Source organism: Ruditapes philippinarum, unplaced genomic scaffold (assembly GCF_026571515.1).
Source record: "Ruditapes philippinarum isolate M1 unplaced genomic scaffold, ASM2657151v2 ctg6998_1_1_1_1, whole genome shotgun sequence".
In the NCBI taxonomy this organism is placed as follows: Eukaryota; Metazoa; Mollusca; class Bivalvia; order Venerida; family Veneridae; genus Ruditapes; species Ruditapes philippinarum.
In genome coordinates, this window is record NW_026867006.1 from 7,576 (window position 1) to 23,637 (window position 16,062).

General features: G+C 33.8%; 1 protein-coding gene across 1 annotated transcript in view; it reads right to left on the reverse strand.

Annotated features, from left to right (window-relative positions):
* Nucleotides 1–239: 239 nt before the first annotated feature.
* Nucleotides 240–16,062, reverse strand: part of LOC132734477 (GTPase IMAP family member 8-like) — a 40,579-nt gene continuing 24,756 nt past the window's right edge. The window contains exons 7-8 of the mRNA XM_060721220.1: nucleotides 7,520–7,650; nucleotides 240–2,112 (exon numbers count right to left, since the gene is read on the reverse strand). Coding sequence (XP_060577203.1) covers nucleotides 1,246–2,112; nucleotides 7,520–7,650 — 998 coding nt within the window. The 3' untranslated portion in view covers nucleotides 240–1,245. The remainder of the gene's footprint in view (nucleotides 2,113–7,519; nucleotides 7,651–16,062) is intronic.

Here is a 16,062-nt window from a genome sequence, read left to right on the forward strand (position 1 = left end):
GGAAACGTTGATAAAACTTTGTTTGTTTATTTTATTTCACTCTATAATTTTTCAAGCAAAATAAAAATTATCAAAAATAAAGATAAGGCCTAATAAAATTCTTTAAAAAAAAACGGTGACAGGATAAATAGAATAATAGGTTGGTGCCTTCGGCTCACCCAATAAATTCCTCCGCCTCGCCAGATAAACTTTCTCCATCCACGGCACCAACCTATTATTCTCTATATATGTGTGTGTTTCGTTAATCCCTTTTGAATAACTGTTCAGTATCAAATGTTGTTAACCTTTCGTAACCTTATGCATATTATATTGCATATGCATTGGTTTTTGAATAAAATCTTGAAATCTTTGGAATGAATGGTATATTTTGAGATAGATTTTCTTAAATAACAATTCTTTAAACAACATATCTTTTTTTTAAAAGAAAGAGTAATAATAAATAAATATATTAATTAAACAATACAAAAATTTCCTGTTCAATATAAATGCTTGGCATGCTAAATAATTGCGTTATAAGAGTGTTTGTTCGTTTTCATCCTAACATTTTGGGCCAATGACTGAACGAATATCTTTGAATATGTATCAAATTTTACAATTTATAAGCATCTTTTTATACACAAATATATCATGTTACTAATTACATGAATACGAGGTTCGAAATATTATATGAGAGACGAAATTCTTCTGGTAGTAGACGTGACAAGTTATCGTGTAACAGTTTCCATCCCGTGATATATAAATCATTTCTTCAAAAAGTAAAAAACGCAAGTCGTCATAAAAAATATGAAGAACAAAATATGAACGTAACAAAGAAGGTATAAAAATCTGGAAAAATTTAGTAAAAACTCATTTTATCAAACGTACTTTAAAGCTATTGTGTATTTAAATGAGCCGAGTTGTCTCCTGAATTATTGTTTAACTGTTATTACCTCTCCCCCCCTCTCTCTTTCTTTCTTCGAGTTTTTCAAAGTTTTTCATATTTTTTTAGACTGAGTCCTTGATTTTCGTTCTTGGTTTTAAGCTTCCACACATGAAAACTCTGAAGTCCTGGTGAAATTCGAATTAACAGCAGTGAGAGTCAAAGAATTTGAAGACCTTAACCACCCTGCCAAGATCGACTTTTGATAACGTCAAAACTCTTTCGCCATCTCATTGGGTTGTATGTTCAATAGTATGAAAATGAAAATCAGCTATAATAATATATCATTTATTCGCGCAGAAGTTCCAAAGTTCAAATATAGATGCTTATACTATAATGCATTTAAAGTTTTTTATTGCTAAAGTTCCAGTTTCATCTTTTCGACCACTTTTAATGTCGTTTTTAAGCTCCTTTAAAGGGTCTGTATCAGAAGTACCAGTTCTGGAATCTACCCTTGTTTGATCGTCAGGAACGTCTATACTAATATCATTGTTGAAACCTTTATCTGACAAATAAGTGACGCGTTCAGAATTAACATCAATATTTCTATTTCTTCTTCGGTAGACTTTCTTTACTTCGTCAATAGTGCTCGAACCAGAAGCAAAGTCGTCAATCATTTTACAATCGTTGTCAGACACCTGCACACCAGCATTCCTTAATATGTAAATTGTATCCGGTGACAATAATTCTGACCCCCTATTGTAAGCATAAACAGTCGCTAATTGGAAAGCTACATTTGTAAAGTGAGTATTGTTGTTAGTCTTCTTTATTTCTTCCACCATTTCTATTATCCGTTTTACTTGAGCTTCCTTTCGTTTTACGTCACTTGATTTATTTTCGATAGGAGCTATTCTTGTCCTTCCACCGCATTTTCGTATCAAGTCTTGCAAATCTCCCGTTGTATCAGTGGCAATATAATCATCAACCATTTTTTCGTTTTCTGTTCTGGTAAGAATAATGCATGCATATTTATCAACACCACTGCCAAACCATTCGAAAAACAAATTCTTTGTTTTTACAAGTTCGTCTGTAAACCGACCTATCTCGAGAACAAACGCGATTGCATGGAAACCTGGGGTTGCCAATAAAAGTGATAGGGTAAGTTCTTTATGTATTTCACGCACCGTTTTATCAGTGTCAAAAATGCCTGGAGTATCAACCACTTCGATAGTTTTTCCAAATCGAGTACATACCTGAAATCAAGATTTATAGCATAATTATACACATCTACACTATACATGTTATATGGATTTTTTTCCAATTGTATCTGAGGTTGAAACTGCCATTTCCATATTCAGCCTACATATGTAAAATTTTTACATAGACCGTCACAAAGAATCAATTTTACTGTAACAATATCGTCTGAAGGCGCCTTATTTTTGTCCGATTCAGGTGTGTTTATAGAGATATCTGTGCTTTGACCCTATGATTTCACGAGATAAAGCAAAGAGTACCTGGACTTGCACAAGTTTTCCATCGTACATAAAAATAAAAAACAACCTTAAATGGTTTTTAGAACATTCGAATACAGACTTTACTCATAGATGGGATACACACTCGTCAATCATAACAAGCGATTTCTTGCACTGTTGGGTTGTGTTTTTTTAGGATTTATTTCAGCAAAGGGAAAACAATGTTCTCCTGAATATCACATAAAGAAAATGAAAGTTCATTACAAAAAATTAAAGCATCTAATGTTTGGTAGTATTGGTTTAAGTTTGTTGACGATAAATGTGTAGTTTTGTACAGACAAACTGACTGATGTTGCATACCAAATAATTCAATTATATATATATTCAATTATATATATAATTATATATTGCGCTATTGACAAAAAATGCGCCGCGACACTTTGAATCAAGTATTTAAACACTTTGAAATAATTTTATCTAAAGAACATCCATTCAAATTTCATCTCCTACTTATAAATTGTTTGTTCCATATAATATTCTTGTTGTCTTGACAGCGTTATCTTTTATGATCTAAGTAAGGCAGGAAACCAATACAATAAAACGTCAAAAAATAGAAAAATACATAATCCCTAAAGAAAGCCCAACACGGCAAAATTGAAAATGTTGCAGGCTCGGTTTGATTGAGCCTGTTCATGGACGGTACTGGAAAGTGCAAGTTACCGTCCATGCCCCCTAGCACCAGCTTAAGCAGAATTCAACATTTAAACATGAAATAGTAAAATTTTGAATTTAGAAACATCCGCAGATGTGTTCATACGGCGGTTATCATGGAACCTTCAATGTGACACAGTAGTGCCATTCCATGAAAAGCGGCGTATGGTCCCCAATTAAAAAAATACGTGTGCCCTAAACGAGGAAACAATGGACGGAACTAAATAAAATGGAATTTTGAAAGGGGATCAGAGGTTATGAAGCCTGCGTATCACAGAAAAGACGTCAAAAGACAAATTTAAAAAGCAGGCAACATATCCTAAGGGTGATTCAACATTATTCAAGAAGGAATATTGGAACCACCCAACTAGAAAATGCCGAAAAGTTGAAACTAAAAAAACACAAGCATAACAAAAATGTCGTGCTGAACGATCTTCAAGGATCAAAAATATAACATCATTGATTAAATGTACGGGGAGACTTTTTACAGCCGCCACACATTAAGTTAAAATCATAAACAGTCACGCAGTACAAAACCATGTGGTCTATATAAGGAAACGAATGAATTCATTTTTGTAACGCCTCTACGGAGTAGTGGCGACATATAGGGATCACTTCTCCGTCGTCTGTCTGTCCGTCTATCTGTCCGTCCGTCACAAAACTTGTCCGGACTACTCCTCATAAACTACTAGTGCAATTTCATCCAAACTTTACAGGAATGATCAGTACCAAGTGTAGTTGTGCATATTGTCAGAATTTTCCGGTTCAATGATTTTTGTCAGAGTTATGGCCCTTTAATGATTTTTAATTTTAAAGTTTGTCCGGACTACTTCTCTTATACCACTAATGCAATTTCAATCAAACTGTACAGGATTGATCTGTAGCTCAAGTCCTTGCACATATTTCACGGGTTTATTGGTTGAATGATTTTTGGCCGAGTTATGGCCCTTTGATAAAAATGTGTTTTTTTCTGTGTGTTGCCAGATACACAAAAGCTTGTCCGGACTACTCCTCATAAACTACTGGTGCAATTATATCCAAACTTTACAGGAATGATCAGTACCAAGTCTAGTTGTGCACTGTACGTCTATCACAAAATTTGTCTCAACATGAAATTGGCCATCATGAGGCGACACATGTGATTACTGATCGCTCTTGTTATATTTAACGGCAAATCGGAATATTTTCAATCTAAATTTGGGTGCAATTAGAAAACACTTGCAATTTAAATGATATTTTAGTAGTTGTTTAATAATTAAGAGAAATAATAAATTGGGACAGAAAAAAATTACCAGAGGTCCAAAGACCATTAAAAAGAAAAAAAAAAGAAAAGCGTGTTCCATACAATGTTTATAAAACATAATGAAAATATGCAAAAGGGCATTGTTGCTCGATACACTGGAACATGTCCATCTATAATATTTATTGAAAGGTTTCAAGCGTTTCAATTTGTCTCAATTACTAAAATATAACTGCAGGCGAAAGATTCTGACTACTATTTAGGGGTATTCTTCAATTTAGTCTGAAACAGACAAAATGAGCATATTCCGTAGGTGTTATGGGTGACGTGGTATGTTTACGACGTTTAATAGTTATTATTTATGTAGTAGGCTTTGATGTGCTGTATGATTTAGTGAGCTTTAGCTTTCGTGATATGGATATTTTTTCCCATCAAAATAATATTTAAGACATGGGTTTGTGGGTAACAGTAAAAATATCATCCTGAGGAAAATACTGTAAACCGAGGCGTTTGCCGTAATAGTATTTTCACAAGGGACGGTAGTTATACTGTTACTTAAAAACGAGTTTTTTTTATTACCTCGAACAAATCATTTGAAAATCATCACAAAAAGCTTTTGAAAAAGATGAAGGCAATATTAATATTCATATAGGAGATATGCCCTGGGCAATATCCGGAGAATATCTGGATACCGGTATTTGATCATCTTTAGTGGCATTGACCTTGCAAACTTGCAAATATTAACTTAATTACAGGTGTCATACTGTTAGTCATGATAGTTATCATTTATGTTACAATCCATAAATAAATGATGTCTAAATGGTTCGCGTACACAAACTTTGACCACTCTATGGGACTTTGACTTTTGTAGCCGAGACCTGGATTATGTGCGCAATAAGCATCATAATGGTAAACATTTGTGCAAAGTTACATAAAAATTCCTTTAATGAATGTATATGTTCGGCTCCAAACAAGCATGTTTCAATGACCTGTAAGTTTGACCTTAACCTTGAACCTAGAGACCTGGTTCGTGCACGTGACACTGATTCTCATAGTGGTGAATAGTTCTATGGAGTTTCATTTGAGTCCTACCATGCGTGGAGGAGATATGCTCTGGATAAAATTTCTATATTTTATCATCTTTAATGACCTTGACCTTGCATATATTAACCTGAGTTACATGTTTCACAGCAGTATTTAATATGCTAATGACCATTTGTGTTTCAATCCCTCAATAAATGATAACAAAATGGTCCGAACACATTTCCATATCTTTATCTGAACTTTGACATTGGTCACAGGGACCTACATTTATGCCAAGTTATATTGAAATCCCTCTATGCATGTAGAAGGTTTGCTCCGGGCAAGCGTTTTTCAATGACCTTTAAGTGTGACCTTGTTCTTTGACCTAGATACTTAGTTTTTGTGCACGATACAGCTTCTCGTATTGCTGAGCATTTCTATGAAGATTCATTAAAATTCCTCTAAGTGTGTAGGAAATATGCTATTGACAAAAATTTGCCTGCCTGCTCGCTAAAGGGAGAATTATAATATGACCCGTTTTTTAAACTTGCGTATAAAAAATGTACTGTTACCTTTTAACAGTACACATGTCTTAGTCACATTGCTTTAACAGTAAGAATTATTCCTAGTGGCATATGGGAAATTAACATTACAAAAAAATTAGGGGTAATAACTGTTACTACAGTTGTTTCAGACATAAGATGAACAGCTTATACGAGGGATGTCCGGAAAGTTCAGATACTCCTTCATTTTTTATTGTATACCAATACATATGTTGTACAAATTTTGTCAGCAAAAATATACATATCTAGCGAACACATTTATCAAAAATTACTGAACAGTGACTTACATTTTTATTTTAACAGTAATTACATACTACATATATACCTCATCATGGAGCACTTTGACAACGTCAACGGCGTCAAATTAACTTCATGTTTACCCGCTATTCAATTTCTTCCGATTTCAACAGCCATTGTACCTGTCTGGCGTATACTTAATACATGTTATGTTGCTTTTACTTTATGAAGTCCATATTTAAAATTATTATTTAAAAACAAAAATGTCACTGGTTCTCATACAGTGTGTGACATGTCTATCTTTTTCAAAGGTTGTTGTAACGCAATATACGATATTTTGCCCATGCTTCCTTTGGTTGTCTGTAGCGTTTCTTATACGATATACTGTCATCGCCGCTTCTTAATCTTGTTTGACATTTTAACACAAGTTGCCTTAAACATTTTATGGTTGATTTTGTTTTTACAGTAAAGATTAAAATCTCAGTTCGTGTCATATAAGCGTTGTTTTCACTAAATACATGTAACATATAATAGTATCTCATGATGTCACAAAATTAAAACGAGAGTTGGCGTTAAAATTACAACTTTCAGCAACTTATTATTCGAGTAGCTATCGTCATGAAATAAAAGTGCTCCGTGATTCGTTGATCATGTTGCCATGGTGATCGGCGCTTTACGAATATTTCTTTTATCATGTTTTTTAATTTAGAAATATGTAGCAGATAAATACTTTAGCAATATATTCAATCATCATATTGATATGACTGTTAATAATAATTTTATAGCCTTGTCTACGAACTTTCCGGACAGCCCTCGTATAGATAGAACAACAGGATATCTCTTTTTTCAAAGTTTTTACGTTTATTTTTATGTTGTATATTTTGTTTTTATTCTAATTATTTCAATTTGAGATTTCCTATAGAAAGTTGTAAGCTTTCCAAACACAATGACGGTAACATAAAGGGAACATTGCTAATATATTACATAAAATGTTCTCAAGTCTTTGAAACATGGAAACGTGTTAATTATTATGTCACACGTATTAATTATGACCTGCACCATATGATGTTAAAGTTAATACCTGCGCATCGCGTTGACAATCAATGTAGGTGACAAAATGTTTGCATTCAAAGGCTACTTAAAGTGCTCGTAATCAAATAATATTATATACCTTAAACGTCAAAACATTTATATTGAACTATATAGCTTGCAATCAAAATAATGCTGAGTCACCCTTAAAGTCCTTAAATGCTACACATGCCATCGCAGATATGTTATGAAATAAAAAAAACAATTTAATGGATTTATTTTCTATTCTATAGGGAGTCCTCATTTAAATATACAGAAAATTCCTTTCGATTCAAAGTTATTAATACTCTAAATGAAACGAACAAAAAAGAAGACAGAAATATACCCCTGACCACCTGGTGGTATCTGTAACTGATTTTGCTGAAAATGCTACGGCAAACTTGTCTTTTCCAACAATCGAATTTCCCGTTGAACTTTTTCCATGACCTGTCCTTCCAACAAGCAAGATACGTATATCTATAAAAAGAATAGTTTACATTTGTATGTCGTTAAATGAAATATTTCTAATATACCATCATTTTTTCCACAGAACAATATGTTAGTACGTTACGTTTTTTACTATGATCTCTTTTGTTTGTTTGTGTTACTCTTTTAAGGTTAATTTTAGTCTAACTTGTAATATTGAAGTGTTTTTATTGTAGTAGTATAGATGTCGGTTCAGCCCCACATACTGCGAATGAGCGGCGGTCATATTGGATTCTACATTTAGAATGATATAGAAATATATCATTATATTTTAAGAATGATATTATATGTCTATTTTTAGAATGATACGTCGTTCTTTTTAAGAATGACATTTATTTTTAGAAAGACACCATTATTTTATTTTTATCTTCCGGATATATAAGGAGCTGACTTGTATGTAATTTGAATAACACTTGCGCGAAAATTAAATTGACCTTGACTTTCAAAAGGGCAATGCAAAATGGCAGCTTGGAAATACTGAAATAGGTCATTAAAACTATTATACAATATGATTTGTCAAAATCTACTGATTATTCAATATTCTCTAGGTTTATACTATTATTGAATTAATTGATAACAATTTTCTAGTAGAAAAATCATATGGGGCGTTTTTGTCTGAAAACCGGTGTCTTAAAGTTTGAATGACATTTTCTTATTCATTTTACATTTTCATTAATTTTACATGTTCTTAAGATTAACACGTAAAAATCGCCCCGCAACATGGTCATAAAGGTCATATGTATTTTCGCAAAACATGATTATTATTACCATGTAAGGTAAAAAACTATATTTCGTTATTAAACTTATATCATATTTAGGTGTCTACTGAATAAAATTGATACTGAAGCTTTTAAGGGACTTTACTGTGTTAGGCAATAAAGCTCTCAATATTGTTTCATGTGTATATTTCACATCACACTAATTAATTGAGTGCCCATTTGTTTATAAGTGGCAGTATTTGACACAGTCTGAAGCATTGGCTCGGATAAGTCGTTTAGTCTTTCAATATATTGTTTTCTGATTTTTGTTTACTGCTCAAGAATGTGACAAAGCCTATGCCGGTGTATAAAAATAAAAACGATAGAAGGGCAGATAGAAATATATTCAAGTATTATCATTACCAAACATAAGCTAGAAATCGTCGTTTAGCCAGGTTTTCGAAAGAAAAATCGTTAAAAAAACTCATTCCATAACAATAGAGCTAATGTTTGTTTTCTTAAGAGAACTTTTTCCATATATTGTCTACCCTGTTGAAGCCCTCAACACTGGCTTCGCGGTTCGCATATGAAGAAAGTAGTTTAATTCTATATAAGGCTAACCCGACAAAAAACATGGCGGATGGCGTTTTCCATAGGGGTCCCATTTTGAGTTTTTGTGTCTTCATTTTGTTATCTTGTGGCATTTAATTATGCGTTTTGAATAGCTAATGGCAGGCGTTCATCAGGGAGAAATGGTCGAATCTTAATTGCTAATTGTATAAGTCGCCATCCAGGAACAGCAACAAAATAACAAAACATTCAGGTTAGGGAATTTAAACCAGTGATTTGTGAATAAATTAGGATCCCTGGCGTGGAGATTCCTCAGGAGATATTCCTATTAATTTTAGATTCTTTATAGATTTCACTGCGGAAAAAAAGGATATGAGCGAATCATGCCAATATAATCTCATTTGACTTTGAACCTAGATTTGTCAAGGCTTTCCATACTTTGAGCTTTGGAAATTCAATGACAAACGCAACTGTAACGCATTCATTTTCAAATTCCTCAAGAACCAGCTGAAACACAATTAAAAACCTGGTGAATAGTTATGGCAAACAGGTTATATGCTTGAGGTGAAAAAGTTTTTAGCTTAATCCATTTATAAGCGTGGCTTGTTTTAAAACTAGTCTTGAAGGACAAGACTAGGAGTGGCTTAAAATTAACATATTAAGTGATCCCAACACCATCCGTGAAGCCAAATCATCGGTCTGTGAATACCAACAGGACTATGTGTCCATATTTTTTGGGGATAAATGCAGAAAAAACATGTAAATTAGGGAGTAGTGGTGGAGCAGTGGTGGTAAAACTGATAAGCAATCATACCAGTTATCCGATAACTCTCCTACAACTCTGCCCGTCTGAGGCTATAAGGGAACTTAAATAAGTTTTGTATTGGAAGCTCGCTCTCAGATTTAATAGTGTTTGCGTTGATACTGATTGTCTTGGGGATTTAAGATCTACCTCTACCAGTTAGTGATATTGGTGATAATGGTGGATATAGGAAAAGCTTTATCCCGGTAAGAAATGGTGGGGGTAGATTAGTTTTAGGGAGGTCATTTGGCCATTTAGTAATGTTGGGAGTAAGGGTAACTGCAAGAAAAGTGGTGCCTGAATTACATAAGTATACCAAGTGATGTAGAAACTAGTCACTCATAATTAACACGACTTTTAGTAGCCATAATCAGACCTTGGACAAATTACTTTCAAACATGTAAGTGATTAAGTCACATTTTGTTGTTATATTTTAACATTTACATTGGATTACTCTAACAATTCTCCAGTAATTGACTGAATACCATTATTTTTACATTGGAAATTATGATAACTTTTGATTACTTGCTATTGATTCATTTTAATATTGCAAAGGCCAAGCTGTTTTGTGTAATATTAACAAATTTGGAAAATATTTGGATAAAAAACCCTATGCAAATATGAAATATTTAGCTAAGTATTCTAAAACTTTTGTTTGTAATTAAATGAATGTATCACATAAGCGTGATAATACAAAGTCTTTTTCAATTGAATTTGGTTCATATGTGCATACAATTTCATGTAGTTGATGGGTTACAATTACAAAATTCTTGGGTAATTTTAGCCTGGCTGGGCCTGTTTTATATAATCCGTTGGGCTGACATCACAGTAGAACATTTTGATCGTAATCTACATTGTGCTGGCTTCAAGTTAAAGTTACTGTTATTCAAAAAAACAGAAAGTCAAAACGTATGCACATCAATATAATGGTTCTTTAATTATTCAGAAATTGCGTGGCTTAAAGTTTCATGTGAAGAAAGAAAACGAGCATTTAGCAGAATTTACAGTCATGATCATGGCATTTCATTCAATGACAAAGTCACAGGGCGATTAATGTTGCTACCAACGAAAAAACTTTTGTCTTGTTTTTTAGTCTGGCCAAGGGTTCGGAGATTTATGATTCAATATGAGTTTTATTATATATGCATTATTAATTAACAGAATAATATGTGGCGCATTAGCACTTCCAATACAGAGCTTCTACATTTTCAGCATGACATTATGGATAGAAAACTGGGCCATTATATAAAAAACATGCATTACGAGAAAAGCCGGCCTTTATAACATTCAGACATTCTGACTGACTGATTGACATGACCCTTATGAAGCTTACACTAAGCATTGAAAAAAACCACTGTCATTCTGTTATTTATGTTGTAAACCTGATATCAGTGAAATTTTATGATAGTGATTATTTCTTTTATACAACAACAACAACAACTATTTCATACACTTGTGACAATTTTGGATAATTAGGTAGTACCATTTTTAAATACCTTTGATATAATTTGTTATAATTTGATGTTTTTATAAAAGCCACTTATCATGTGTCAATTATGCACAGTATCAAACAATATAACAGGGTCATAAAGAAACATCACATGCCTGGGGCTATGTCCAGCCAGTGTCTTTTAGCTACTGTGTTAAAGTCTTATCTGTTTGTTAAGTGTTAATTACAACTGATTCATTTAAGTATAATTACCACATTGTACATATTCATTTGTGATGCATACATTATGCCTACATATGTTGTCTGCTAGATTAACAATAGTTACATGTCAGAATAAGTTATCATTCTTATTAATCTATACATATTTTATTCTTTTTATAGTAATGTTAAGAAAAGTCATGATTTTGTATGTATTTTGCATTTTATTATTATTGTATTTGGTTATAATATTACTATAACAACCAGCCATATTTGATGTGATAAAACCTGCAAGGGTTAATGTTTAGACCAGAATTTAAAACACTTAAAATACTTACTTTTCCATCATGAAACTTATATCATAAGAAAGAGAATTTTATGTAGATTATGATTCCATGCTTTATATTTTATTTTATTGTATGAGTTTAAAGATACACAAGATATATAAATTTATTTGTTAAGAATTAAAGGGGTGGAGCCTAATTGTTATGTAAACAATGCCTTAGGTGTCAATCATCTGTCAATCTAAAATAGGGCAAACTCCTAATAGGGCTTATCAGCCAATCAATTTTGCTGTTTTATGTATTAATATGTTAAAGTAATTTTAATTGGCCTGTGCAAATTAGCCAGTTACAATTCTTCTCAAGATCATTATAAAAAGGGGCTGCACAGGGCTTATCGGCAGTATCAGGAGAGAGAAGAACAGACTAAGATTAACTGTGGAATTTTTGCTGTATAATTACTTTGGTAATTGATTTAATATTAACATTTTATTTGGACACTTAGAAAATTTACAACCTAACAGATTTTGGACAATCATTTTGAATTTAATGTACTGTCTTGAACATCAATGTTAGAGAACTTCAACTTGAATAAATGAATATGTTGATCTTTATTCTACTGCTGATGATTTATTGAACTTTATACTGAATTTGGTCATTTTTGGAACTGCTTTAACAGGAATTGGACTTAACATTTACTTTTATGTATGGGATCAACCATGTATTAGTTTTAACTGTGGAGTTGTGCAGATATTAGATATAAACTATAAAGGCTGGCATATTTTACAATGTACTGATTTTAAATTGACACTTCTTATGAATATTTACACTTGAATAATAAATAGTGAAAACTGTGCGTGTGTGAAGTCGTAATTGCAACCAGTTGTGAGGAAATTTGGTTCCTGGCAAACCATACAACAAGCCAGTGGTGTCGGCTCCTGACAGATATACATAACGCCCAAAACTATAATTTGAAAGAACCCTGTAAGCTTGGCGGAACCGCGAAACCCAGGTTTACGACAAAGTGGCGCCAGAAGCGGGATTACCACCAGAAGATTTGGAAAGCAAGCTCTTAAAGATTCTTGGAGGTATCTCTTTCTTTCTTCTTTCTTTCTTGGCAATAATGCGTCATTATCACTACACTTAATAATTCACACACACATACACAAACATACATATTTATCCTTGGGTAATACTTAGCTAAGGTATAAAGTGAGAAAAGTGAGACTGAGATTAGGCCAGTTTGTGAAACATAGTGCATGCAATAAGTGTGACAAAGTAAATAAAAATTTCTTCCAACTCCTGTATGAGTTTAACTAACAAATGCTTCTAATCCCTTGGCTGATGACTTTCCGGCCAAACTAGTATAAGGACTTCTCTAGTGCATGTGTTCAGTTTTCATTATCAAAAGATTTAACTAAGATATATGACATATACATGTGCATGTTTTAAAATTAATTTCGAGAAAGTTAAGTTTGGTGTTGTGAAATAAGATACAAAATATCTTCCAACTCTTGTATGAGTTTAACTAACAAAAGATACCAATCTCTTGGCTGATGACTTTCCGGTCAACCTAGTATAAGAACTTCTCTAGGGCATGGTTAAGTTTTTCATTATCAAAAGATTTAACTTCAGATATATGACATACGCATGCTGCATGTGTAAAATTAAATTCGGAGAAAGTGAAATTTTTGGGAGAAAGTGAAATTTTAATAAAATTGGTTGAAGAGCACTTTGCTAAGTACTGGGCACAAACCTACATCTTTCATCCACACTTCAGCAGTCAACATTAAATCAGATATCATACAAAACAGTGTAAATTATGATAAACAAGATCAACAAGGAAAGGCGGCGTTCAATGAACGCAACCCCCACATGACCCAGCAACAATGTAAAAATCTGCATCATTGCCATTCTTACATCTTTTTCTTTCTTTCATCTAAACTCTGAATAACGAAATGGAGCTGAGAAACCGAACAATCTCGCCTGGCATACACAGACCCATCTGCACTACTTCTGGAACCGAAGATGAACGATGCCATTCTGCTCCAATAATGAGTCCAAGATGTAGCTCTCCTCGTGATACTCAATCTGAACAGACTTTTCAACCTTCACTCTTTCCACCACTTAACAATATGGACCAGAGAGATTTTGATGATGAAACGCCATCTTTTCTACCAAGCAGGTTTTTAAATAGAAATCACATAAGGCCTACACAGAGAATGACGAACAATGAAACCACACCTTTAATGCCTCATGCCATAGAGTCATCTAACAGATCTTACAGACAAAGCTCTCATCAAGCGTTTCGCCCATATCATACACATTCGAATTGGCTAACAGATGCATCTGCCGACTATGCATACACCATTCCTGAGGAAAACCCCATGATCAGAAACTATGGGCACTATCGTATGCAGAATCCGGCGTACAACGATTTCAAGCCACGAACCCCTGTTTTTGACGGCAAAGCAGATTCTTGGGAACCATTTATTATGCAACTTAGGTTCATGAGCAAGACCTACAATTGGCCTACCTGGAAGTTCCATGAACAACTTCTGTTTTCTTTGAGAGGAGAAGCCCTGTTATTTGCCTCCAATTTGAGTCAAAGAGTAAGGGAAGACAACCATAATTTGATCATCGCCCTAGAACAGCGTTTTGGGCAAAGCTTATTGGCAGAAACATACAGGGCCAACTTATACAATGTCCGAAAGAGTGGAAAAGAAACAATACAAGAATACAGTGCAAGAGTAAGCAATCTTATGTCACGCGCTTACCCAGGAATGGAGGGGACATCAATCTACAACAATCTACTAATAGAGCATCTCTTAAAAGGCCTTCCAGACCAACGCCTGCTTTACGAGGTCTTAACCAGAAAACCGAAAGACCTAAATGAAGCAGTTGACATGATTACATGGCATGAAGCATGCAGACAATACACAATGAAATCCACTGGTATTAGACAGATTGAAATGGACAATGACATTGATGTTGAAGTGAATGACAATACGTTTAATGATGAAGAAAGTGAATTGAGAAGAATCAAAAACAGAAAGGTATCACAAGAAGTAGAAACAATGTCTCAATTGTCTGAGATACAGCGGGAATTTCAGAAGCTTCAAAGACGGTTACAGAAACTGCTCCTAGAAACTGGCCACAATACACCCATTAACCAACGAAGAAGAGAAATCATTTGCTACAAATGTCAACAACAAGGTCATATTGCACCTGAATGCCCTAATCGAAATTAAAAGAAGTCAATCAAAGGTGAAAATGAAGAAAAGCAATCGCAGGCGGAAAACTAGTACGGGCTTGTACTAAAGGCCGCTTATCAGCCCCATATTTAAATGAAACAACGGCCTGTGAACAATTACATGTTGAATCTGATCAAATTGAGAAATCATTTAAAACAATTCACAACACAGAAAATGAACAGTCAATTTCTAAAACTAATGACCTGCAGTTATTGTAGACAGAATCAGAGCAAAAACAATAAAGCTTAAAATGAAAATGAATGATATTGATTGTAGTGCCGTGGTAGACACTGGAGCTGAGGTGACAGTAATAAATGACAAACTATTCAAGAAAATCCCAGAAAGTCTAAGACCGCAGATTATAACTGCCAAAAAGAAACTTGTTGTGGCAGAAGCAAATAAAGACATGACTGTGTGTGGGGTGACCGAAGTCTCATTTTACATAGGACAGAAGAAAATTATTTGGCCAGTTTATGTTGCACCAATCAGAGATGAAATTCTACTTGGATGGGATATTATCAGTCATCACAAATTCGCTATAGATATCCAGACAAAGGTTTGAAAGTTGGAAATGAATGGCTCACATTTGAGGGACAAAGTGAAGAGACTGTTTTTATAAAGCGGGCCATAACTATTCCAGCCATGTCCGAATTTGTTGTCAGTGCACAGTGTCAGACACAAGTTTCAGAAGAAATGTATTTTGAACCGATGAATCTTCGAAGGGTAACAATAGCAAAAGCGTTAGTCACACCAATTAAACAACAGGTTCCAGTAAGAATTGTTAACCTTTCAAACACACCATACTGCATCAAGAAAAATGCCATATTAGGTCATCTCTCTAAACCTGAAGAAGTTAAAATGACGGAATTTACTATTGAGAATGCAGAAATGACTGGTAAAAACATCTGTCCTGTCAAACAAGAAGGTAAAGCTTCACTCTTGGAAGATTCAAACAACAATGCCATAAGAAAATGCACACTCTCAAAGAAAGGCGAAATGAAACCACCAGCAATGCCGGCATTTCATTTAGACTGTGTGGCAGAGGCTGAAGAAAATCTATTAGATGGACCTTTTCAAGTACCACATCACCTAACAGAACTGTTCCATTAAAGCACAGAGCAATTCAAACCAGAAGATAAGTATCAAGTTG